This window comes from Brassica napus, chromosome C3 (assembly GCF_020379485.1).
Source record: "Brassica napus cultivar Da-Ae chromosome C3, Da-Ae, whole genome shotgun sequence".
In the NCBI taxonomy this organism is placed as follows: domain Eukaryota; kingdom Viridiplantae; phylum Streptophyta; class Magnoliopsida; order Brassicales; family Brassicaceae; genus Brassica; species Brassica napus.
Genome location: NC_063446.1, coordinates 73,494,148 through 73,520,829, shown reverse-complemented (window position 1 = coordinate 73,520,829; position 26,682 = coordinate 73,494,148). Strand labels below are relative to the sequence as shown.

At 34.6% G+C, this 26,682-nt stretch overlaps 3 protein-coding genes and 1 pseudogene across 4 annotated transcripts; 1 reads left to right on the top strand and 3 right to left on the bottom strand.

Moving 5' to 3' along the window:
• The first annotated feature begins 1,787 nt into the window (after positions 1-1,787).
• On the top strand, positions 1,788-3,896 carry LOC106433604 (F-box/kelch-repeat protein At1g55270). Its single transcript, XM_013874433.3, has 2 exons — positions 1,788-2,155; positions 2,349-3,896. Exons 1-2 carry the CDS (start codon positions 2,090-2,092, stop codon positions 3,588-3,590), a joined length of 1,308 nt encoding a protein of 435 aa, XP_013729887.1. The 5' UTR covers positions 1,788-2,089; the 3' UTR covers positions 3,591-3,896.
• Positions 3,897-5,466: 1,570 nt separating this feature from the next.
• On the bottom strand, positions 5,467-7,165 carry LOC106433565 (non-specific lipid transfer protein GPI-anchored 6-like). Its single transcript, XM_048751469.1, has 3 exons — positions 6,668-7,165; positions 5,973-6,083; positions 5,467-5,763 (listed from the first exon to the last, which is right to left on the bottom strand). Exons 1-3 carry the CDS (start codon positions 7,005-7,007, stop codon positions 5,621-5,623), a joined length of 594 nt encoding a protein of 197 aa, XP_048607426.1. The 5' UTR covers positions 7,008-7,165; the 3' UTR covers positions 5,467-5,620.
• A 3,383-nt stretch (positions 7,166-10,548) lies between these two features.
• On the bottom strand, positions 10,549-15,719 carry LOC106433603 (E3 ubiquitin-protein ligase BRE1-like 2). 2 transcript variants are annotated; one of them, XM_013874431.3, is made up of 19 exons: positions 15,468-15,719; positions 15,216-15,377; positions 15,047-15,134; positions 14,728-14,958; positions 14,476-14,643; positions 14,170-14,363; positions 13,993-14,076; positions 13,790-13,909; positions 13,516-13,702; positions 13,272-13,432; positions 12,946-13,017; positions 12,669-12,745; positions 12,387-12,587; positions 12,223-12,295; positions 12,040-12,126; positions 11,809-11,946; positions 11,528-11,730; positions 11,285-11,447; positions 10,549-11,159 (listed from the first exon to the last, which is right to left on the bottom strand). In XM_013874431.3, exons 1-19 carry the CDS (start codon positions 15,579-15,581, stop codon positions 11,028-11,030), a joined length of 2,655 nt encoding a protein of 884 aa, XP_013729885.1. In that variant the 5' UTR covers positions 15,582-15,719; the 3' UTR covers positions 10,549-11,027. The 2 variants fall into 2 exon arrangements, with proteins under 2 accessions (XP_013729885.1, XP_013729886.1); XM_013874432.3 differs by having other exon boundaries at positions 12,387-12,581; positions 15,468-15,718.
• Positions 15,720-17,551: 1,832 nt separating this feature from the next.
• LOC106433575 lies at positions 17,552-19,441 on the bottom strand (annotated as a pseudogene).
• Positions 19,442-26,682: the final 7,241 nt, after the last annotated feature.

The following is a 26,682-nucleotide window of genomic DNA, read 5'->3' as shown; positions in this document are numbered from 1 at the left end:
ATAATAAGTTTTGATGTAAACGAAAACTCATATTATGTCAAAATAATGATATTCAATGATAATAACAATTTTAATTGATTATTTTTTAAAAAAATACATTTACAAAAATATTGTTTGAAAGAAAATTCATTTATCTTTCAAATATAAAATGAAAATATTATAATTAAATAACAAACAATATAAATAAAAACCATAAATTTAGCAAATGACAACTGAGTTATATTATGCTAAAATTTTCTTTCTAACAATTTATCAAATGACAAATGACTTATGAGCAAATAATACCATATAATTTTTAAAACCATAGCCATTCTTAAATATGTTTTGAATAAATAATTATTTTTAAATTTAATCAACTGAAAATAATATCCGTACAATTGTGTGAGTCAAATTCTAGTTTTATTGATGCATGTTATATATTAGTGCTGCATGTTTTAGGTAACATTTTAATGATGCACGTTTTTAAAAATCTCAATTATTAAAATTATGCACGTAAAGATAACTCATGAGTTTTTTTTGGTTGATTAAATAACATTATGTCCAAATTTATTTAAGGATATTTCATTAAGGTAATTGAAAAAGACAAACAATAAAATAGGAAGTTTAAATTCATTTAATCATATTTCATTAATGTAACTGAAAAGATAAGTAATAAATTATGCAGTTTTATTCGTTTTAGGATATTTCATAAATGCAACTGAAAAAGACAAGCACAAAAAAAGAGAGTTTAATTAATGAAGTAAGAATATTTTCAAATGGGTAATTCTCTTTTAATAATATAGATAATGATGTTTCTGTTCTACGTAAAGTTTGGTTTAGCTAAATGTGAATAACAATGCCAGTTTTGGTAGGTTAACCATACTAGCATTTATATTAGCTGTATTGTACTTGGCTATGACTTTTCTGTATGTATGAACAATGATATCTTGTTTGTATGCTTGTGAGTCTATTTGCATGCATATAACGTATGGTCTCAAATACTCAAAAGAGTCTGTCATATTTACTTTTAAAAAAAATATTTCATATGATGTTTGGCTCTTATCTCTTTGTACCTGCTTGAAAATGAGCAACATTTTGATAAATATCCTTATACACCTCAATTATTAGAAATTTTTAATTAATATTTGAAAATTATGGTTTTTGTATTCTAAATATTCATGAGTGTCCCATTCCCATATGACAAAATCGTCCCCTTCCTTTAAATAGTTTTTGATGAAGTGGTTGAACAATTGCCGTATAATTTAATGTATTTTAATAAAATTTAATACAAAAGGTCGGCAGATGCAATGTAGTCCAAACATACCATTCGTAAGGCATCAATTAGCGTAATTTGTTGTCCAAACCTTTATATTTAAATACACCTGACAGATTGCAACTTTTTTCTTAATGCAACGGTTTTAACTTGTACATTTTTAACCTTTTTACTAGAATTGTACATACTTGACTAGTATACGAATACTAATTAGAATTCAACTTTTTTTTGCCGACTTACTGATAAATAAACCTTTCTTCACGTTTTGAAATCCTGAGTGGAAAATGCGTTAGAATTTAATGTTGAACCTTACACATGGTTGACTAAAACCCAACAAATCTTACACCTTTGTTGACTATTAATTCACTGGCTATAATATTTTGAAAGGTCTATAATGGAATATTTAATCATGCATTCATTCATTCAATAAACTCTAGATTCTTTCTGTAATTACCAAAAACACTAAAAAACCTCTAAGACTAATACTAGTAATATAGCATTAATAATAGTATTAAATACCTACGCTGTACTTATGTTTCCTGAGAATTGTTAAAAAGCGTCAAGCAAGAGCGAGAGAGAGAGAGAGAAAGTGTAGAGAGAGAGAGACCCACCAGTCCCATTTTACCGTGTAGAGAGAGAGAGAGAGAGAGAGAGAGAGAGAGAGCGAAGTGGAAGAAGGTAAAGCTCACGTTTTGCTTCGTCTCAGCCGCACCTTCTTCCTCCCATCCCATGTACAGTGAGAGATTTGACCGTTAGGGCTCTCATCGGATTCTTCGATCGGCCTGAAAGTTCGTAACTTTTCGAAGATCTGTGTCTCTTATGAGCTTCGTCTTCTGAATGGATCTATCTTCTCAACGCCAATCCCCAAATGGGTCACGAGGCTTTCGCCTTCAAGCTCCATTGGTAAAGCTCCCTCTCCTCCTCCACTAGTTTCCATTTTGGGAAACTTGCTCTGACATTCTATGCTTCAATTTCTTTCCTTTTTTAGAAAACCCTAGCTAAATTCAATAGTCTTCCTTAACAAAAACGCTTCCTTTTACAGAAAGTTTGCTCCTTTACTTGATATCTGAAAAAAAATTGGAATCTTTTTTTTCAGGTGGACTCTGTTTCTTGCTACTGCAGAGTAGACTCAGGTCTCAAGACCGTTGTAGAAGCGAGAAAGTTCGTTCCTGGCTCAAAGCTCTGTATCCAACCCGACATCAACCCCAACGCTCACCGCCGCAGCAAGAACTCTAAGCGTGAGAGAACAAGAATCCAACCTCCGCTTCTCCCCGGCCTCCCTGACGACCTAGCCGTCGCTTGCCTCATCCGTGTCCCTCGCTCAGACCATAGGAAACTCAGGCTCGTCTGTAAGAGATGGTACAGGCTTGCCTCCGGTAACTTCTTCTACTCTCAGAGGAAGTTACTCAAGATGTCTGAAGAATGGGTTTATGTTTTCAAACGAGACCGTGATGGGAAGATCTCTTGGAACACGTTTGATCCTGTCTCTCAGTATCCTCAGCCGCTTCCGCCTGTTCCTAGAGAGTATTCGGAAGCTGTTGGGTTTGGTTGCGCTGTCTTAAGCGGGTGTCATCTTTACTTGTTTGGAGGTAAGGATCCGTTGAGAGGATCAATGAGGAGGGTTATCTTCTATAACGCTAGGACAAACAAGTGGCATAGAGCACCTGATATGCTAAGGAAGCGGCACTTCTTTGGGTGTTGTGTTATAAACAACTGCTTGTATGTAGCGGGTGGAGAGTGTGAAGGGATCCAGAGGACGCTACGGTCGGCTGAGGTTTATGATCCGAACAAGAACAGGTGGAGTTTTGTCGCTGATATGAGCACAGCGATGGTGCCTCTTATCGGTGTGGTTTATGACAAGAAGTGGTTTCTCAAGGGTCTTGGGTCTCACCAGCAGGTCATGAGTGAGGCTTATGACCCTGAGAGTAACTCGTGGAGCCCGGTCAGTGATGGGATGGTTACTGGTTGGCGAAACCCGTGTACTTCTTTAAACGGTCGGCTTTATGGATTGGATTGTAGGGACGGGTGCAAGCTAAGGGTGTTTGATGAGTCCACGGACTCGTGGAACAAGTTCATGGACAGTAAAGTTCACTTGGGGAACTCGAAGGCTCTTGAAGCTGCCGCTCTTGTTCCGTTGAACAATAAGCTTTGTATAATCAGGAACAATATGAGCATGAGTCTGGTTGATGTCTCGAATCCTGATAAGAACAATTCTAGGGTATGGGAGAACATTGCAGTGAAAGGACAGTCAAAGGGCATTCTCAGTAATATATGGTCTAGTATTGCAGGGAGAGCTGTGAAAAGTCATATTGTGCATTGTCAAGTGCTTCAAGCATGACATTAAAGAAAACTCAACCATGGAGCCAGAGTGTTGAGAAGAAACCAACCACATTGAGCTTCCAAGAAGAGAAGACGAATGCTCAATAAGTGTTATACAAGAGCTCATGTATGGTCTTAACAGTCATACAAGAGATGAGAGAGAGTAAGAATAGCCATGGCCATCTCTTCTGGTGTTGTTAATCTTTGTTAGTATTTATAGGAAGGTGGTATTTAAATGGTGTTTTAGCAATTGTTATAGCTTTTTTTTTGTTTGTTGACATTTTGTATTCTGTGGATTTGTAAATCTCAAGACTTTTCTCGCAAAGTTCATCTGGAAACAATAACATGATCTGTATCTGAACGGAGAAAACTGATAGTATAGTTTACCAAAGAAAAAAGCTCCCTGATAGTATATGTGGAAAGTTGAATTTTATTTTTAAAGCATACAATAACAAATCTAAATCTAAGTCAATTTCATATCTAAATATTTTCATTATGTGTAAAAGTGTTTTGGAGTTGGTGGTTTAATCAGATATAGTTTAACCATTATTAGTTTTTGTGAAGTTTGCTTTTATGTTTTTATATGGTTTAGTTAATGGTATATATTTTGGCCTTTTTGCATTAAAAAGTTAATTGCTAGTGATATTTTAATTTTGCATAAATAATAGTTTGGACACTAGAAATGATCCATTATAAATTAGTTTTATTTTCAAAGCATACAAGAACAATCTATTCTAAGCAATTTCATATATAAATGTTTTCATAAATGTGTGAAAGTTTTTTGGAGTTGGCGGTTTAATCAGATATAGTTTAACCATTATTAGTTTTTGTAAAGTTTGGTTTATGTTTTTTTTTTTTGGCATGGATTTGTTAATGATATATGATATTTTGGCCATTTTCTTTAAAAAATGTTACTGCTAGTGACATTTTGATTTTCAATAAAGAATAGTTTGGACACCAGAAGAATGATCCATTAGAAATCAGTTTTTGTGAGTAATTGGATACTTTTTTCTAAAAATAATTATTACTACCATAGAAAATTCTTATATCTTGTGATCTTCTTCTCTCTTATTATCACAATAACTTATAATTTCTTAATGACGACCTTTCATCAATTTTGTCCATGTTTTGAATCAATATAGCAGTCATTAAAAAAAAAACTTTGGATATTATTTTTCAGTTACAATTGTTTATTAGATTTGAAACTTGTGAACATTTATATATAAGATAATATAGAGAAGGATGCTAATTTTTATCATGGAGCAGATGCAATTTTTTCTTCAATCAATTAATGTGAATTTTGAAGAGTGAATATGGTGAAAAATACTTCAATATACATACTTTATTTTTTCTTCAATACATACTTTGTTCTAAGCTGTTGTTTTACATATTTTTGAATCTTTACTTTAGAGAATATAGATTATGGATTGCTATGTGGGAGGTGAAACACTTTTTCCTCTTTGGATTTGTTTGAACATAATTTTTGATGTTTTTTTGTTTTACTCTATTTTCTTAGTTGCATTAAGATATTATTGTTCATAATATTTACTTTAGTTTCTTCAAGCCCACGGGCTGCTGGTGAAGCTTGTTGGTTATGGTGGGACGGGTCTGGGCCTTGTCACTGACACTGAACCGTAGTTTTAGTGATCATTCGTTTTTTTTTTTTCTATATTTACATGAGAAAACTAGATTAGGCTAAGTGATTCATGCTAACGTTATTTTAAAAGCTATGATTTATAAACAAAAATTAGCATACTAACACCTTGTGTTTTTGACAACACCTTACTAACAACATTACGATTTACTAAATGATCTTAACTTGCTACATTTGTTATGTCTCATACAAGAATGCACTTTTGTGGAAACAAAAAAGCACTAGCGTACACAAGAGCAAGTAGCAACAAGATTAAAAGCTACGCTTTCGTTATTAAAATCTCAATACCCATTACAAGTTTGCACTCACTTACATGCATAAATCATATGCATGCACATGCATATATAAATTTAGATGTAACTATATAACATAAATTAAAGCAGAAGAACGTAACATTAAATAAAGGAGGAAGATGTGAAAGAAGGGATAATGAAGAGAAGATGAGAGAAGAGAGCAAATATTAAAAGCTCAACAGCCAACCAACTCTTCTTCTCTCCAGTACTCTTCACTTGTTCAGCTTTTCCTCCTCCAGTCCCATCTTTATATACATACACAAAGAAAAACATTTACAGAGTCAGTATATTTGATAAGCAGTAATTAAGCACACCATCTTTATTGATTCATATGTATTGAATTATTGATCATGGGATTAGCTCAATGGTGTGCTTAATTAGATAGTAATGTTGATTAGATTAACTTAAAAGAGATGGACTAATTACTTGAGCAGATTTAATTGATTTTAGTTACCTTTAACATTATGTGAAGGAGATGTGGAGTTGGTCTTTCCTTCATATTCAATCCTTCCTAAACTCTCAAACTCTTTAGCCAGTGTCGAGTTTGGAGATAAATGCAGAAGCGCTTTCCCATAAAATCAAATGCAAACAAGTTTAAAATAAATAAAAATTCGTGATTCAGTAAACAAAGAAGCAAATATATATCATTAAATACCATCAATTGTCGTTCCATACCGTATAATAACAACTGAAGAAATAATAATAATACAGTACTATTTAACAATCTAAAATATTATAAAATCACACATTAATAATTGTATGTGATCTCCAAAATAAAGACTAATAATTAAAACAGACTAAAAGTTCTAGTATCTACGGCTTATATATATATATATATATATATATATATATTATTTTTATTTTTTTGATAAAAAAAAATAAGCTGTAGATACTAGAACTACTTTCATTTCCATATGGTATAACAACTAAACTAATAAGGGAAAGAAGAATAAAAAAACTTGCAGTTTAGTATATGAGAAAGGAACATTCCACAAAAAGAAAACAACTAAACTAAAACGAAGAATACTTCAAAGAACTAATAACTGAAATAAGACTGTCCATTGTACTAGGAATCACCTGCTTAGTATACGTACATGATCTCCAAAATCAAATTTAAAAAAAAAAAAAAAAGAAGAGAATGAGACTTACAAATACACTTGGTGATGTTAGGAGCTGTAATATGACAAAGGGTGGGGATATGAGCAGCTAGTGTTGCGTTAAACTTGAGGCCAAGATTAGGATCATCTTTGTCTTTGACCAATATGCAAACACACTTCTCACTCTTTGTTATAACCTGATCAAAACCACCACAACAATCTTTTGTTGGAGCCTTTGCGTTTCCTCCCACGTATGGGAGACATGGTGAGAGTGCTATCAACTGGTCCGTACACTCTTCTCTGTCTTGATCCAGATCTGAGCTTCCAAACCCTACCAACATGGAGGTTATCACGATGGTTATGATCATTAGGGTTCTAGTTGATTTCTCCATGGTTCGATGTTGTGATCTTTTATGATCTCTCTTTCTCTATATATAGATATATATATATCTGTTGATTGGTCGTCACTTTTTAGCTTGATAGAATGGTGTGATCGTGTGTATATATATATATATACACATACATACTATCTAAGTGTCAATGTATTGGTTGGGTGATGAGAATTTATTACATTTTCACATTTATAGTTGTGTCAAGATAAATAATTTTTAAACGTGTAATATTATATAGTAGTATATTGTAGGAGTGTTGATTAATTATGGCTTACGACAACTTTTCAAAAGAATCAACAAATTCATTGGAGAGATAGCTAATAAAAAAACATCATCAGTTGAAACTTAATTAAATCAAGAAAGCGGAATTTTTTTTTCTGAAAAAATAGCTAGTATTTTGTTTGTTAGTTAGTTTGGCTTCAGTGACACAATTTATTTCCAGCCAAAAAAATATATTCCAGTATTGTGATATTTTCCAGGGGAACAACTATTTTACCGTGATAGTTATTCTTATTAAATAATGTGAATTTCTAAAGTTGTTAATCCACAGTACATGTGGGTCAATATACATGCAAAAAGATTAATTATATGATGGCATAGAATCTCTTCATCTACGTTAACTGACTATTTGAGGATGTATGTAATTTTTCAAAAATGGACAAACAAGGCAACAACTACATCAAATGTCATATTCATACAACCCTTAGATATGTTTCACGCATTAACTATATAACTTGGTATGTTTCCGAATATCAAATACACCTAAAACATAGAGCGATTGAAGTTTTAATAAGAAAACTGCTATACAAAAGTTGTATAACTTCTTCTATATACTTTGGCAAAAAAAAATTCTTCTACATATATAGTATTCGAATAGTGATTTTGGATCCTCAATCATATTATTCTATTTGAATAATCCAATCACTATTCAATTAGTATATAGAAGAAGTAATTGCTATACAATAGTTGTATAACTTCTTCTATTACCACTATTCAATAATTTCAATCATATTATTCTATTTGAATAATCCAATCATAATTTTTAAAGTTAGATGGCGAAATGACAAGCCTACAATTTATGAGAGTCATTAATGGTAGTCAAGCCCTAGGAACTCTGCAATTTGCATGCATGTGGTTATGAATTTCAAACAACTCCAATTATTGTCCTTTCCTAGCTCTAATATACCTCATCCGTTTCATTATAGTGTCAACATATTTTATGAAGATTAAGAAAATTGTATAGTAGATTAATATATCCCTCTTAAATGTATGATTAACAACATTACATTGAAATTGTAGAATGATACTCCCTCCGTTTTTTTTATATAAGTTGTTTTAGAGTAATTTTATGTTCCAAATTATATGACGTTTTCGATTTTCTATGTAAAATTTATTAACACTTAATGTTATATGACCAATGATAATATACCTTCTATTTTATTATTGGTTGATTTGTGGTTAGGTAAATAATTAATGATGTTTTCGTTTAAAAAATATAAAAAATTAATGATTTCTTAATCTATGTGCACAATTCTAAAATAACTTATATTAAAAAACGGAAGGAGTACTTATTTTGAAAAAAATATAAAAAATCTAAAATGACACTTATTACGATGAATATTTTGATTAGTATGTTTTCAAGTTGCTGATATTCTTTTTCTTTCTTCTTTGTGTTAGTTTACGGATATTAAGCCTATAATTTTTAATTTTTTGGATCAGGCACTGATAACATACGTGACAGATCTCAAAATTTAGTTCTTTTCTTTCTAACCTTGTGTTATCATTCTTGCATACGTATTTGTAAAACGAAAAGATGTTTTTACCGACTGAACTAAAACTTCGTTTTGTAGGGATCTTGACTCCTAGCTCAGTTTCTATTTTCGGCCAGTATGTAACTTTCTTCCTAAAGTCCTCATAATAATTGAGGTAAGATATATGTACATGTTTCCCTATATGACTATAAAATGATAAAGAGCTTGAAAAATTAGTTGAGATATCTATGATTAGATTCACATGGATAGTGCTCGGTTATGGTATTAACGTAAGTAAATGGTATATTTGATGAAAAATTAACGTAAGATAAAAACCAACCTTTCTTTTGAGGGACTGTTACCGTCCGACGATAATCATATAAAATATTTTGTATTTTTTCCACTATAAACCTTTCAAAATTTTAAATTAGTTATTGCGAATAGTTGCGCGGATAGAAGAATTAACTTATTTCGGTGAATCTCACCTTCAATATACGAGAGAAAATGGTTACATTTCTTGGATTATCAAAACATGGGAGAGAATCTCCGATTATCCAAAAATATGGCTTGTAATATACTGTACATGAAATAATATTTGAAACTCATAAAATGTTATCCTTTTTAATAAAATTACGTCGATCATATACACAAATGTATACCAAGACACTTAATGTATACCAAGACACTTTATTTTTATCCCAATACATGTTTTTTTTCCAAGCAGATTTAGTTAGCACAATGGCTGTGACATTAATGTGTTTATTTGCCCGTTTACTTAGTTTCATTTGTTTGTTTGTCCTTTGTTTAATCTAAATATGAACGTAAGATTCGAGTTTCAAAACACTCAGTTACATATGCATGTGATTAGCAGTAACCAAACAAAACGAATTTAACAGTTTTGTTGGGGTTTGTCTTGTCTTTCAGATTCTTCACGAGAAGCCTGAAAACAAGATTGATATAAGCATTCTAATCTTTAAACTATAATTTTGTTTTCAAAAAATTTCTATTGATTGCTCACGAGAACTGAAAACAAGATTAACATATATTCTATTGATTGTAATTTTATGTGATTACATAAGGTTTTATTGATTGTAAATACACGTGAACGGTGATACTAATACAAACCACTAGTCCAATGTGTTTATTGATACAGTAAAATATATATTTTGATTGATTTATAAATCAGTATTTATAAATCCAAGTAAAATATGCAAATACGGAGGTTTTTCCTCGGATTTGAGTCTTTGTATTTTTAACTAAAAAATACAAACAAATCCATTCAAACCCATTATAAAATAAAATATATTAGTAAATTCGTACGATTGAATAACACTTGATTTGATATAGAATTTATGAATCATTAAACCAATAACACCTGATTTTAATACAAATTTGAAAATCACATAACCAGTAACACTAGATTTAGTTCGGATTTTTAAATCTATTAAAATATAACAACCAATAACCCCTACTAAAAAAGTTCAATCTCTAATACTATGAATGATACTATCGACATCTATGTAGATGATGTGTAACCATTAGCCAATTAGGTAGTCGTATTATCAAGTAAAACCGTAATTGACTAATACCAACATTTCATAATCAGAAGAAAGTACACTACTAATGATTATTGTAGATAAGAGGTTAGACCATATTCACGTGTAATTAAAAGCCTTTAAATGTCACCAGATTATTAGGTACTCCTACCAAACAATAGATAGCTCACAAGCATCATTTAGCTAAATCAATTATATTCATTTTGTTGATTTTTTTATTAAAGATTTCACCAATTAGTGATAAACTTTTCACATAATTCTTTATAGATCTTAGGAAAAATACAGACTACTCATTCACAAGTCGCAAGCTATAACTGGGAATCAAGCAATTCCACAACAAAGCATGAGAAGTTTCACTGCAAATTGCAAAGATGCAATATTATCTTACTGCTCTGGCCTATTTGTGATGTCTTTGTCGGTCCCCATGTCATTAAACGAAGGCATAAATGGAGGCAACACAAAAAAAAACACACTACTGTCAAAATACTTAAAAACTACACTCTCTCCATAAAGATGCCACACCTAACTTCTCATCACCGACTTAGCTGGAAACACAGAGATTTGGTGGTTATATCTTAACCAACACATCCACAGAAGAGGCCACCATTTCCCATACAATATATTATTGAAGAGTGGCAGGTAAAAGATGAGATTGTGGACCTTAAGTAGTTAAGTGTGTTATGTACTAACACCATGTGTCTCTCTTGTCTGTTTTACATTTTGACAACTCGGACGTCACTCTGGCCAAAGGCGGTGCCACAGCCTGGACATTTCCGGTGTCGGATCTCTAAGCTTCGTTGGATGCATTGCTTGCAGAAGAGATGAAAACATTTCATGATTACCACCTGCACAAATATTTGTTTGTGTGATATTAAATACTGATGATGATTATGATAGCGATAAGAGAGGACAATCAGATCATTATGTCTGCTGTGATGATGAGATATAGAATTGTTATGAGAGTGATTACCTCTTTAGGCCGATCAAAACAAACGCCACACTTGAGGATGTTTTTGCAATTTTTAACTTCTTCCTGGAGTCTGAGTGTTGCAGCTTCTACACTCTCAGAACCCAACTCTTCAAGCTCCTTGTTCAACTCCATCAGCTCTTCCTCAAGCTTCTTCTTCTCACTCCTGTTCAGTAGATAGAAATTACAGCCAGTCTGCCGATATCTAGTTATTGAGTTCAAAAAGAGATCTGTTTCCATGTCCACCTTTCATCATCCAATTCCAGTTTGATTTCGTCTGTCCTCCTGCTGATCTGTTCATATTCCTTTTCGGATGAAGAAACAGCCGATTTGATCCACCTGAACTCCTTTTCAGCATCAGCTAATTCCCACTTGGCGGTTTCGAGACTGAGAACGAGGTGACGATCTTCTTGAATCAGTTTATAAGCCTCAGAGAAACAGCCTTTCATCTGTGAACGTTAGACCATTAGTAAAAGAGCTGTTTTGGGAGAGTCGCAACAACTATACAAGAGAAAGCTTCTAACCACCTGTTCCTCACTATGTGCAATCCTTGCTTTTAGAGTCTCTACTGATGCATTAACATTTTGGAGCTGCTTTTCCATTACTTGCTTCTCAGATAAGTGTGTGTTGTAAGCATGCTTTGTCTTGACACTCTCGGAAACAAGCTGTGTCATAGATCAAATAAATAATTTTAAACTGAAGGGTTCAAAAGGCTAAGCAAAGGTAAGACAAAATGTTGTCGTAGCAATAAAACCAACCTTGATATTATAATCATCACGCTCAGCCACCTGCTGCAACAAATGTTGGTTCTGTGTTTGCATGTCTTCATAGGCTTGACCAACAGTCTAGAAAAACAAAGTTTTGATGATTAAGTATAAGCATTTTGTACTTTTAGAGCACCAAAATGAGAAAGAAGGAGCATAAGGATGATTGTAGAGCACCTCCATTTCAGCAATCAAAGCCTCTGCCTCCTGCTCTTTAACTTTGATACCTTCCTTAAGTTCCAAAACCTCCCTGAATATTAGAAAACAGTATCATTATAGTCCCTAGAGGTGACAAGGGATAAGCTGCCTGAACTTGGATGTAGTAACATGAGAGAGCATACCTCTCAGAAATATCTAACTGAGTCCTCAATTCAGCGATTTCAGCCTTTGCGGTCGCAAGTCGTTCTTGGCAAGCAGTTTCAGTCTCATTAGCTGCTTTCACTCTCAACTCAAGAAAGTGTTCATCTAAAGCGTTTTTCAGCTCCTCAGCCTGAGCCTGAGCTTTCCGTTGTGATTCCTTGATTTCTGCTAATCCTCTGAAACTGGAAATCTCGAATTTCATATTTTCAGCAAAAAAAAAAAAAGGGAAAAGTCACTGGATAACAATACAAATAGTCCCTTACCTTTCATCATTACACTCACGAGTATATATGCTTGCTAGATTTTGCAACTCTAACTTCTCTTTCAACAGTTTTTCAATCTGCAATGTTACAATAGACCATTGAGACACTTACAGATTGCTGAAGATAAAAACACTAAGCATGCTGAAGAATTAAGTGCCTCATAAGATGGATTCCATAAGAAGAAGTCATTATGGCCTAAGGGGAATGCAAATAGAGTAAAAAAACATGGTAATGAAAAATGCGAGTAGATGGTTTTAAGGACATAAAGAAAACTTACTAGAGCCTTGAGAGATTTAATTTCCGCCATCTGTTCAGCACATTTATCCTCTAAACCCTTCTGTTCGTCTGCCTTTGTTAGCATGAGAAAATCAATATTTCAGGGGACAGTCCACTTTATTAGTCGAATACAAGTGAACGAACTTACACATTTGTATTTCAATGTTATACCGACTAACGTTACATAAAAAAATCTTATCACTTCTCCTCATCTTATCACCCACCACTCAAGTCATAGAAAATAACACTTATGCCACATTACTATTTGAGTAAAGCTGTTCCTAATGATAAATCATGCAGTTACTGAATAGTCTTTTGCGTGCAAACCTTGTTACTTAACGAAACTCTCAGCGACTGAGCTTGTTGACGCAGGTCAAGAGCATCATGTGCGGTGTTCTTCCACCGTTTCAACTGCGCTTCCATCATTTCCATCTCTTTAGACAACGTTGATGCCATTGTAATAAACTCTCTTTTAATATCTTGCCGCTCTGGAACATGAAAATATTTTTCAAAGAGCAGAAATTTAAAACGTTACAAAATGCAATGAGTACTGAAATGGAGTGACCATCACCAGAGTCTTGGATAGCTTCTTCTGTTTCAAGCTCCAATCCATTCTTTTCAACTATACAACTCTGCAGCTTCTGTTCCAGCACTTCAATTCGAGAACCAACAGTAGTTATCTTCTGTTTAGCTGCCTCTAGGGATTCTTCCCTTTGATTTAGGTCCTTCTCTCGTCTCATTACAAAGGACCTTTCAGCCTGAACCAAGGGTTAGACAAGGATCTGCATGAAAACTCACTCACATACGAGGGAGAGAAACACACGCAGATTAAATAAGAAGCTGACCTGAGCGGCCTCGGATAAAAGTTTATACCGATCCACATCATCGTTCCAGTGATGAAGTTGCTCTTTGATCAAGTTATACAGTCTAGACGAGTATATATACTGGTCATCCTTTAGTTCATTCTACATCCATCAAGCAAAATATGTCACTGTCAACTGCAACTATTACTCTTCCAAATATCTTTATCCAAATACTGTGAATATACCTCAATATCTTCACACTGTCTTGACAAGGAAAGATTATACTCTTGTGCAGCTTGGAGCTCAGAGAGACGACCTTCTGCCACTATCTAGAGTGATCATTAAAAACACTACTGAGCTTACAAATTGGGAAGGAAAAGAAAGATAATACGAACTACTATAGCAAAGAGCGAGCTAGTTACCTTTATTTCATCAATTGAGTCCTTCAATTCACGCAACTTCGTTTTATCTACAGGCTTCTCAGGAGAAACGCTTCCATTAGCTACTGCTGGTGATGATGTTACATGACCTTCACATGCAGCATCCTTTTGCATTTTCAGGTTTATCAATTTTCGTCTATTCTCTTCAAGCTCAGCCTTGATCTCTTCCAGTTCACCTTTAATAACCAAAGTTATTCCACGCTCAGAGAAGAACTAGCAAAAAAAAATGTGCCACGCTTGTACAAACAAAGAGCTGATTTTCTCATGTTTTCTAGAATTATGTTTGACCTTTGAGGTGTTTAAGCTCGGATTGATCTGTTGAATGGCTGCTTACATACGCTTGAATCTGCTCAGTCTGTTCTTTGTGCCTCGCATTTAAAGCGTCAATCATCTCACGCAAGTTTCTGGCCTCCTCTTTCATTAAATCGTTAATGTTAGACAACTGAACAGTGGCGTCTGGAAAAATAAAAATAGTATGTGAATTTTCTATTAGCCACTAAAAACAAAACGAACTGATAATTAACACACCAACCGACCAACCTTCTGCAGATTTCACAGCCTGTAAATTCTGTGATATGCTTTCAGCTTTAGTCCTCTGAGTAGCAATGGTGTTTTCAAAGACTCCCATCAACTCTACTGTAGAGGAATGACGTAGAGAAAGAGCTTCTTCAACCTTTCTCACTACCTCATCACTATTACTAGCACCTATGGAATCTACTTCAAGAAGTCTACACAGAAACATTTCGTCAGCAGCACATGGCGGAACTGAACCTAGAAAAAAACAAGACATATACTTAATCATCTATGCTTATACTTAAGAACAATAGAGAGAGAGAGAGAGGGCTCTTATTAATAATACCTCGCTTTTTATCTGCAATGTCCAAGTATTTAAGAGCCTCTTGATTGGCTCCAGCTCGAACTCCAAGCAAGACCAGATCATTTACCAACTAAAAACCATCAAAATCCATAAATTTAACAACCACAGAACCTCTAAATTAAATCATTAAACGATGCAATTAGTCTCTGACCTGGTTCCAAATCCGGTTAACAGAGATAAGCTGGTCATCATAAGAGCTTTGATTGAGATGCAACTCATGGATCTTAGTCTCAACATCGTACATACGTTTCTTCTGCAGGTCTAACTGCTGCACAAGCTTCTGATTCTGTAACTGTAGAACCGTGGCATCAACCTAGAAGTGAACAGTCCTTAATTCCATCAAAGGCCAAAGCTTTCGAGTGAAATAATCATTCGTTACAAATTCTCAGTGGGAAAGACTTACACTTTTAGCGACGGGGTGAGACGGTGAAGAGTTAGGGGCCGTGGCGGTCGGAGAGACGGAGTCCAGAAGATGAGGCTTCTTCTGCATCGGCTCGTCCGAGTCCTGGTTCTCCATAACACCTAAACCCTAAAATCGAATATGACTCGTTCTCAGGGAATCGCGCGAAGCTGGATTCCACGGAGGTTCGAAGAGTTCGCCGGAGAATTAATTTCAAGTCGACTGATTGATTATTGTTTTTTTTTTTTTTTAATCTATTAAGAGAATAACAAACTAAAACGGTTTCGTTAGCTTCAATGCCCAGTGTAAGCCCAAAGCTTATTGGGCCTATGTTGTATTTTACGCCCAATACAAACGTACTAAAAATTGGACAAAATTCATTTCTGGTCTGTTTTCAATGAGCTAATGTAGTGCTTTGAGAATCGATCCGGTTTGGCTTAAACCGAGACTGGCTATGTCAATTGAGTTGTCAAAATTGAAGTAGATGGTTTATCCGGCTCAGGCAGTTAGCTCATGGTTTACGGTAGTTTAATATCGACTTAATGTGTGTAACAAACTCTATCGTATAAATATAGCATATGTGGTTAATCTAATCTCTCTTGTGAGCTAATGTTCAAAGTGAGTAAGAGAGGGATTATTCTTTTTTTTTTTGTCATCTATTGGATTAATATTCAAACTTATAACGTAAATTACGTAAAACCGGCAAGGTAACCATCCCTTCCAGAGCCAACATCCAGTGTAGTAAACATTACTACCTAGAGACAACGATGAAAACTATAAGACAGCTAACAATGCATAAACTGGGAATGAACAAGATCGCTGAAAATTAATGGAGCTAAAACAAGAATCAATATAGCAAAGCAAGTCGATAGGGAAGCCATGACTAATGAAGAAAGCATTGATGGTCAAACTTATTAGGATGATAGAAGAGCTCCAAGACACGATCCAATAGAGGATCCCGAGCACGTGCCACTCAAGAACAAGCTTCAACTCTTGGAAGCCACGAGAAGGCGGACCTCCATCCGAGCAGCCGACAAAGAACATGGTTGACAATCTAACTACTCACAGACCAAACACAATTGAGCTAAAGCTCCACAGTCCCTTACCAAGAAATCTGGAGAAACCCGTCGGTTTAAAACCGAGGAACAACATGACAACGCACTATTGAGGCTTCACAGCGATCCAATCAATAGTAAAACACAAGGGCCCAGCATCAAGACCTTACCGAAGACAAGCCCATAGGAAGATATGACGCCACTCAAGACCACCAAACTCCATAAACTCAGAGAAATCTTATTCCCAAACCATAGCATCAACACTAGCCATAACTTATAGAACCTTCGACACAGACGACCATAGAGGACAGAGAAGCGAGCCGATAACGCAGAACCATCGCAAACCCACTTAAACCACCTAACCACATTCGATGAAAGAAGTAGCTACCCACATCGGAGTCAGTTTAGTTCTTCACCGAGCACCAGAAAACAGTTTCGAAGAGGAAGAATCAACCCAAGCATAGCGAGAAAGAGCAACGCAAACCAGACAAGGTCTTAAGATTGACCAATCCGTCAAAGCCTCAAGTACACAAAGCAAACCAACAAACCAGCTAAGGACCATATACTAACATAGAAAACATAGCAATACACTTATGATTAGCTTCAAAACAGAGAGCCCGTAGCCTTGCTTGACCACCAAACTTCAGCGGAACCAGAACCCGACAGGCGAGCTCATGACCACCGCACTGAATCCGACAAATCTAGCCCATAGCAAACTCCATCCAAGCAGAAACGAACAAGATCCAAGACCAATCATCAAATCCATCTGTTAACTCAGATCTGAAACCAAACAGAAAAAGGTGACACTTTACCGGAAACAAAGACATGGAAACCTAAGGGAAGGAGAGACGGGCCGCTCCCGGTGGCGGTGAGGTTGAGAGTGTTCGTTGTTCTTGAGCTCATTGATCCTAACACCTAAATCGTATTAATCATGTTCTCATCAAGCTAAGATCGCTTTTTAACATGTTACATGTTTAATAGGGTTTATGTTTATGCACAAGATCCCTTGCTTATTAACAGAGAAGCATTTTTAAAATCTAACCTTTATGTAATATTCTATTTTCTAAGTTTGCCATTTTACCTTAGGTGTCATCACCATCACCACAGCTTTCCTAAGCTTCTAATTTTAACGACCCTTAATTTACTAGGAAAATTACGCTATATGCCATTAGTAGTCAAATAACATTTTATTTAATACAAAGACTACCATGTATATAAATTATATTATAACTAAACTTTAATTTCTCTTTTAACCGATCGTACATGTAAATGACATCGCCGATGTTGTCGGTATCTTGCCGGAGATTGATTTTGAAGACAAGTTTAGAGCTTTAGGGTTGAAGGTTGGAGAGTAAAGTAACAGAAGTGAGTATTGATCCTCTTATCAGATTTTTTGATAAATCGTTGGATCTGAGATTCAACTGGAATGTTTAAGGGATGTTGCCGGAGAGATTCGATTGGAGATGGTGAGGGAGACCATCTTGTGCATGTTTCTGATCTGACAAAGAGACAAGAGGTGGAGATGGGGATAGAGGAGAGCGGTGAGGTCAGTTAGGTTAACTAGACGAGCGAGGCAGAGTCCTAAGAGGCCGTTGCAGCGGCGGTTGAAGGAAGAGACGGCGGAGAAGGAGTGGAGTGAGTCAGGAAGGCGAGGTGGTGTGGAGAGAGAAGGGCAGATGAGGAAAGAGAGGGAAACGAGAGATGGGGAGATAGCTTTGAGTGCCGTGGAGGAGATGGAGAGATCGGAGGAGCAGTTTGTGAAGGAGAATGAAGTGAAAAGGCAGAATGGGGAGCCCATGTCACAGTTTACGACGGTGGTGAGGGGATTTGGAAGAGGGACGGTGATCGCAAGAGTTTTTGATGATGGGGATGTTGAGAGATTCAAGAGGTTGAGCTGTCTTGGGTCTTATGGGGAAGAAGAGGTGCGATGAGTGGAAGAGGTGCGTGGTACAGGAGAGATGGTTGGAGAAGGAGTTGGTGAGAGGGAAGGAGCGGAGAGGATAGTGGCTGGGAAGAGGAGGAGAAGGAGGAGTAACGGTGGGAGACGAGGAGAGAGCAAAGACCCTAAGTAATTGTGTTTTGGGTTAATTATTACTTTGTCTGATGAGAACCTAGCAACTTAGAGTCAGGGTAATGAATCGTTATGTAGTCACAATGACATTTTGCTCGGAGTACCACTCCTGAATCTATGCTTTAGGTGTTGAGTGTGATGGTTTTTACTTTAGAATTTTGCTTTTTCAAGTCCAAAACTCACCATAGCACTCATTCAGCTGTTCTTAAGATTGATTTTTAGCAGCTAGAATTTTTTTTTTTTTTTTTCTTAAGATTAACAGCTCTTTTGAATTCAAATTTGTACTTGCAATCATAAAACTTTGAACTTTAATCTCTCGATGCACCATAAGCAAGTGTTGCAATTTTAGAATCGTGGTCAGATAGAAGTGTAATTCAAGTAAAGTACACGTCAGAATAGTCAAATTTGTAAGACATTTCTTTTGTGCTGTAAATTGTAACTTTCTTGCTGAGATTTGACTGACATTGCAGAATGGTACATCTGAAGTTGCGGCGAATAAGATTGTAGTTAAAAGTGGAAATGTAAACAACTACTTCTTTTCAAACAAAAACCAAATCAAGATTTCTAAGCTTTCTCAACAATGTACGTGGTAAAAGGCTCTCTTAGCTCTGTTCCCTCTCTAAAACCTTACACAGAGGAGAGAGAAAGCTTCATCTTTTCACCGCCGGTTCCTTTATTCCGGTTTTGGTGTTATCCGTCCGGATCTGACTTCCGATGGTCGGACTTATGACTTTGGGAAACAGTGGATTCTTTATCACCGTCTTCGCCGGCTTATGGTCTCCGGGAAGGGATGGCTCCCATAGCATCGTCCTTCGCCGGCTTCTCACTAGAGTATTCCGGTTGGTCTCCATCTCCGCTTCTGGTCTTTCCTAGTCCAATCGACTCTTGATCTGATGTTCTGTTGTCTCTTTCCTCCCTTTTGTTTTGGGTCGTAGACGATTGATGTTCTTCTCAAAAGCGTAGATTGTTAGCTAAGTTTCTACGAATTGAACTTCCGTGAAGACTGCTTTGATTGGTCGACTATTCACCGGGATTGGCTTCGTTGTTGACGGAGCTCCGTCGCGCCTCTTCGCTGGCACCGGAGGAAGAAAGTTGGGTCTCGTCTTGACACGTGTACATTGAACGCTGGGTGTTCGTACACGTGGTGGCGTCGTATCTCTTTCTTTCCCAACGGGTTTTCTCTTGTGGGCTTTCGGCCGCAAGCTGTTGTGTTTTTGGGCCTTGTGTTTTGGGTCGTTTAGTTTTATGTTGTTTGTAGTTTGGGCTTTTCCGTTGGGCCTTTTATGTTTAGGTGTGCCTTTGCTTAGGCTTTTTGTATTTTTCTGTGTTGGGCTCTGCCTCTTTGGGCTCTGCCTCTTTAATAAATCTACCAGCGAAGAAAAAAAGAACAATGTACGTGGTTTCATATTTTCTTTTTATTTCTTATTAAAATATTCTTCTATATTTTTTTTTATTTTTTTGACAATAAGACATTCAAAGACTCATATTGACTATGTAAACCAAAACGGTAATTCCGCATCCATGTGAACGACGAAAGACGGTTGTTTCCTAGCACTGCGTGCTAAGCTATCCACCCGTTGGTTCTCCGTTCGAGGTACATGAACGATGTCTGAGTTGAGGAAGCTTCCTTGTAAAAATTTGATATCTTTCAGATAACTTTCAAATGCTGGCCATTCTTCTGGTTCCGAAACCATCTTCACCAATTGAGAACAATCTGTGGCAAACGTAACATGAAACTGTCTTAAATTCTTCATACATTCCATTGCCCAAATCAAGGCCTCCACCTCCGAATGAAGAGGTGAAAGACATGCCCTTACATTCCTTGCCCCTAATAAACCATCAAAACCCGGTAGGGTACTATACCAGCCTTGTCCTGAAAATAGTTCGTTATCTTTCCACGAACCATCTATAAAGCACCAACGTCCTAACGTTACTAATGAGATTCTGGTCTGCACCTGAAGTTCTTTCTTTTGATCAGTGAGTATATGTGCCTCAGCCCAAAGTGCTGATTCCAATTCTGCTAATTTAAGTGTTTCCCTTGGGTCAGTATCCAGATTACTAAATACTTTATTATTCCGACCTTTCCATATATACCATAATATCCAAGCAAATTGATGGTCATCGATCTTTGGATTAACTCTCCAACAAAGATGATCCATATTACCAAAAAAAGACCTTGTAGGAAAAAAATTGGGATTCAATGGTATTTTAGATAATGCCCACACTTGACGTGCTGGGGGACATTAAAAAAACACATGGTTTATTGATTCCTCCGGATCTCCACATCGAGCACAACATATGTTCCCTTGTATTCCTCTCGCTTTGAGGTTTTTCATTACCGCTATACAACCTGAAAGGAGTTGCCATAAAAAATGCTTAATCTTCGGCGGACACCGCACTTCCCAACAGAAAGCTTTAAGTAAATCCACTGTGGGCCCAATAAATTCTAGTGGTTTTTCCTTATCAGGATATACATGTTCTACTTGATACCCTGATTTAACCGAATATTTCCCATTGTTAGTGAAATGTCATCCGTTCCTATCTTCCATCAGATGTTTGGTTAATGGGATACTTTCAATGATTTTTACATCATGAGGATCCACTAAAGCCCTAATTGCCTGAAGGTTCCAAGTTCGGGATTCCGAGTTGATGAGGAAATCCACTGTGAGATCCGGGTAACTCTGTTGAAGGTTTTTGTTTGCTATATATTAATATAATAAAAATACATAAGAAATTATCAAAATGATATGATAGTAATAATATTTTTATTCTAAAATATACAAATAGGTTTTCGTAAAAATAATTTGTTAACATATATAATATGAAAAGTTTATATAATAACATATTTTAAAAATTTTCAATAAAATAAATTAATTATTTTTAAAAAAATTATGTAAAGTTTACATAAAAAAAATTAACTTATAAGTGAAGTTCTTAAGAATAATAGACAAACTCTTAGAATTATATAAATTACTAATCAAACTTTAAAGAAACCAAAAATACAAAAAAATTAAAAATTAAATAAAAACTAAAATCTAGAATCACCATTCATGTTTTAAAAAAAAATTAAAATCTACTACAAAATCAAAAACAAAATCCAAAACTAAAAATTAAAAGATGTAAATCAAAATGCAAAATCTAAAATCTAAGTAAACAATCATTACTTAAGTCTTCTTAGATTTTACTGAATGGAAATAACAAGCTAAAGGATGAATAATTTTTCTTATTTTATATATATGTTTACTCCGCGCAAAGCGCGGATCTCTATCTAGTTGTATATTAAACTGCATTCTTTTCATTTTTTTATAAATTATTTTGTTTTAGAGTTTTCTCTATTTTAATTTACATGTAATCATCAAACATATATTTTCATCCAATGACTTAAAAAAAAAAGAATCTGAAAATTAAATTTTACTATATTTAAATATGAAAAATTCGAGTTAAACAATACATTAACAAAAACACTGGTGTTAGTCATGGAGATGATTGGGAAAAATGGAACTCGTCGGAGTCGAAATGTTGTTGTCTTCTACTTAATGAATTGGTATGAACCGATAAGTATTATTGATATGAGGGCTCTGTTTATATACAGAGAAACAGAGTGCTATACAAGGTTAGAATATACGATCGTTAATGTAATAATAGTGAAGATATTTAGGAGTAAATAGTGACGAGATTGTGGGGCATGATTGATCTTCTGATTCTCCATTCCATATTCTATCACTACTTACAATGCTAAAGAGAAAATGATTATACAGAGTTCTTAGTGTTTGAGTTTAGAAATTGGGAACCATGGTGATGAAGTTAATGGCCTTCGGGCTGAGACAAAAAAAATTGTTAACCAGGAAGTGTTTGGGTCTATTAATCCTCCTAGATCGGGGAAATTGATTCTTTCTTATACTAAGACATAGTACAAATTCTCTTCCCATAGTGCAAATTCTCTTCCCACCGAGTTTCGGACTAGGAGCGAAATGTTTTTTTTTCCCAGAGAACTTTCATTGACCTTAGAAGGATACATTAGAGGAATACGTTTTTGAGATACTAAGCTGACGAGTAACTAGTACTCTCAGGACCTAAAGCTAGCAAGAGCAAACAGCATCTTCTAGAGACATAAGCCAGCAGAATCAACTGATCCTCTAAACCCAAAAAACATAACATGAAACAATTAACTCGAACAAGATAGAGAACCAAGACAAGATCAACCCATAAACATCCTAGCAAATGAACTGTTGAAGAAAGAGGAATGATAGAGAATCATTGAAAGCCGAACTTTATTTGGGGAAGAACCGAGACCGCAACTCACTCTATTGCTTCGGAAACACACCAGAAGCCATGAGAAGAGAGACACACCAGAAGCCATGAGAAGAGAGACACACCATTTAAGGAGCGAAATGTTAAATTATTATTTTTTGATCAATGAGCGTAATCTTATTATATAAAGCTTGATTCTTCAAAGTTGCTAATTAACATGACGATGACATAAAGAAGTTAAAAATTTAAGATGATAACATGTGGTAAAATATATCATAATTAAAAATATAAATATAATAAGATAATAACACAAAAGAATTATTTAATGGTAATTTTTCTTTTTTTAAATACTGAACAAAGATAATAATAGCAAAAAGTTATTTGATGGTTTTTAGTTGACAATAATTTCTTTTTTCTAATTTTTTTTTCCTTTTTACAATTTTTAAAAAAAAATATGTATAATAATTTTAATTAACATGACGATGACACATGGCGATTAAAAATTTAAGATGATGACATGTGTTAAAATATATCATAATTAAAAATATAAATATAATAACATAATAACATAAAAGAATTATTTAATGGTAATTTTCTTTTTTTTTTAAATACTAAACAAAGATAATAATAGCAAAATGTTATTTGATGGTTTTTAGTTGACAATAATTTCCTTTTTCTATTTTTTTTTTTCCTTTTTACAATTCCTATAAAAAATATATGTATAATAATTTACTTAATACTAATTTTTCGTTTTGTAAAATCGTTCTTTAAAATACTAAATAAAGATAACAGCAAAAAATTATTTGATAGTTTTTTTAGTTGACAATAATTTCATTTTTATATTTTTTTTCCTTTTTACAATTCCTAAAAAAATATATGTATAATAATTTACTTAATACTAATTTTTGTTTTCTAAAATAAAAAAAAATATAATTTTGAAAATTTGTTTGATAGTAATTATTCGTTTATAAAATCTTCTACAAAAAAAACCCGTTAAAGAGTGTTTAATTGTAGTTTTTTTTTTCTTCAAATCTAAAAAAAGTAAAATAAGTATTTTAAATATTTTCATATAATAATAGACTCTATTATTTAAATAGTAAATTTTCTGTTTAAGAAATCATAATCCAAAAAGGATTACATTTTTTTTTTGTAACTGAAAAGATTACAATTATTCACATCTATATATAAAATTAAGCTCTCTCATATTTTGTCACCAAACATAATTGCTTAATATATCATAATTAATAATATAAGTATAATAAGATAATAACACAAGAATTATTTAATAGTAATTTTTTTTTTAAATCATAAACAAAGATAATAGCAAAAGATTATTTGATAGTTTTTAGTTGACAATAATTTTCTTTTTCTAATTTTTTTTTCCTTTTTACAATTCTTAAACAAAAAAAAATGTATAATAATTTACTTAATACTAATTTTCGTTTTCTAAAATCATAAAGAAAATATAATTGTAAAAATTTGTTTGATAGTAATTATCCTTTTATAAAATCTTCTACAAAATAAAATTGTTAAAGACTGTTTAATTGTAGTTTTTTTTTTCTTCAAATCTAAACAAAAAATGTAAAAAAAGTATTTCAAATATTTCCATATAATAATAAACTTTCTTATTAAAATAGTAAATTTTATGTTTAAAAAATCATAATCCAAAAAGGATTACAATTATTATTTTATTTTTTTTGTAACCGAAAGGATTACAGTAAGAACTATAAAGTCTCCGATCATAAATTTCAGATAAGAGTGATTGAGAGAACAACAACTACATATGTGTGAAACAACCATTACATCAAATACTCTGTGAAAAAAATTTGATTTCAACTACAAAGATTTTGCTCAACTTAAAGATACAAGACACTATTAATTAGATGATAACATTCATGCATTTATATACATATATATATATATATAACTTTTTTTGTTACAAATGTGTAATTAGTATATCAATAATATGAAAAAGCTGATGTTCAAATAGTTACTCTAACTTAATTGTTAAGGAGGTATTTTTCTATAAATAACCGTAGCACTTTTTCTCTATGAATTATTAGTCCAATTCTATTAAGCAATTTCAGTTTTTTTTTCTTTTTTTCTACAAAAACTCTATTCTATATAGTGAAATTGAAATACAAGCAACATTATGAACTGGACAAGTAGAACTATTTGAAGATATATATCGCGCTGTGAAATGTGATAATATTGTTATTATCATGAAAGTCTTTTAGCAAGAGATATCAAAGTGTAATTTTTTAATCAGCATCTTCTGAACTAATTTCTAATAACTAAATTTTGGATGTTTATTTTATTAGTTAACTCTAATTAGTTGAAGAAAATTTAATATACTAATTTTTATTATTTCTATTAGTTTCAGCTATGATGATAGTTGCTTGGTTAATCTTTTTTTTTTTTGGTACGAAATTGGGAGAAAACTCCCAGAATTTATTAAAAAGAAAACATACTTCAGTTTACAATAACTTGTCATGGCCGGAAAGGTCCAACAACATCCTCTTGTAATAAAACATCAACCTCAATTGGAACCTCATCAAATCTATGAAACCCAAATGGAAGAGAAAAGACAAGGTTAGCCAAACCATTAGCTAAGTGGTTTGCTTCCCTATACACATGAACAATATGGACCTCCCAGTCCTTGTCTAAAAAGCCATGGCACATTCGTACCAGGAACGACAGAGGATGAGTATCTCCAATCCCTGTCGTAAGGAACTCTACCACCTCCTAAGAGTCAACCTCAAACTCCAATCTACTAATCCCTTTCTCCCAAGCAGCCACCAGACCGTAATACACTCCCCACAGTTCTGCCAACGGGGCTCCACACCTCCCTATGTTTACAGCAAAGCCACCACACCACTCCCCTTCTCCATTCCGCAGTACCCCTCCCGCAGCTGCAGGCCCTGGGTTTCCATGCGACGACCCATCTGTATTCATCTTCATCCACCCCACCCGAGGTGGCATCCATCCCACCATTATCTCAATTCTCTGCTCAACACTCCTTTGACTCTTATTAGTCTCATTAGCTAGAATCACTTCCTTGGCCAAGTTCCTCAAAAAACCAATTCTGTCTCTCCAAAGTCGTCTCTCACCAAAGACATCTCCACATCTCCACTTCCACCCCCACCTCACAGTCAGAGCAAAAGTCGAGGACCACGGGGTCTCGCTTCCTGTTCCAATATAAGTGAGATTTTTATAAAGCCATTCAAGTAAAGGCATTGAGAAGAAGGTATGTCTCCGCGCAGCTGGGACAAAACGATCCCTTATCGCTGGACAATCTCTAATAACATGGAGAATTGTCTCTATTCCTCCTTTGCAAACTTGACACACATCCGTTCCACTGAGATGCCGTCTATACCGTTCTGCATTCGTCATGATTGCATGATTACCAACTAACCCGAGAAATATTTTCACTCTCTCAGGCACCACCACACGCCACATACTCCTAAAGAGACTCTCCATATTTTGTCTTGGGGTATCGTCCTGCGTGATCAGCTCATAAACAGACTTTACTGTAAATTGTCCATTCTTAGTCTGACCCCAGGCAAGTCGCTCCTTACTTTCAGTAACAGTATCTACTACCACTGCCGCAAGCTCTTGTCGTGTCTCTTCCGCTACAAAGGGCGCTATCCTAGGTAGATCCCAACCGCCACCTACTACCCACATGTCTCTAGCAATAACTTCCTCATAGCCTTCTGGTAGCTCTTCAATCGCAGCTATCATAAGTGGTTCATTTGAGAGCCATCTGTCCGTCCAAAACTTGATCTCTCTCCCATTTCCAATAACCCAGCTGTGTCCTTTCGCTACCACTTCCCTTATCCCT

Bases quoted from the DNA above. Each gene is read 5' to 3' on its own strand.
- LOC106433604 (XM_013874433.3), top strand. From the start codon at position 2,090: ATGGATCTATCTTCTCAACGCCAATCCCCAAATGGGTCACGAGGCTTT. The intron at 2,156-2,348 runs GTAAAGCTCCCT...CTTTTTTTTCAG, and splicing joins TTCGCCTTCAAGCTCCATTG to GTGGACTCTGTTTCTTGCTA.
- LOC106433565 (XM_048751469.1), bottom strand. From the start codon at position 7,007: ATGGAGAAATCAACTAGAACCCTAATGATCATAACCATCGTGATAACC. The intron at 6,084-6,667 runs GTAAGTCTCATT...TTTATGGGAAAG, and splicing joins TAACATCACCAAGTGTATTT to CGCTTCTGCATTTATCTCCA. The intron at 5,764-5,972 runs GTAACTAAAATC...ATGTATATAAAG, and splicing joins TCCTTCACATAATGTTAAAG to ATGGGACTGGAGGAGGAAAA.
- LOC106433603 (XM_013874431.3), bottom strand. From the start codon at position 15,581: ATGGAGAACCAGGACTCGGACGAGCCGATGCAGAAGAAGCCTCATCTT. The intron at 13,703-13,789 runs GTCAGCTTCTTA...CCCTTGGTTCAG, and splicing joins TTTTATCCGAGGCCGCTCAG to GCTGAAAGGTCCTTTGTAAT. The intron at 11,731-11,808 runs GTGGTTAGAAGC...TAACGTTCACAG, and splicing joins TTGCACATAGTGAGGAACAG to ATGAAAGGCTGTTTCTCTGA.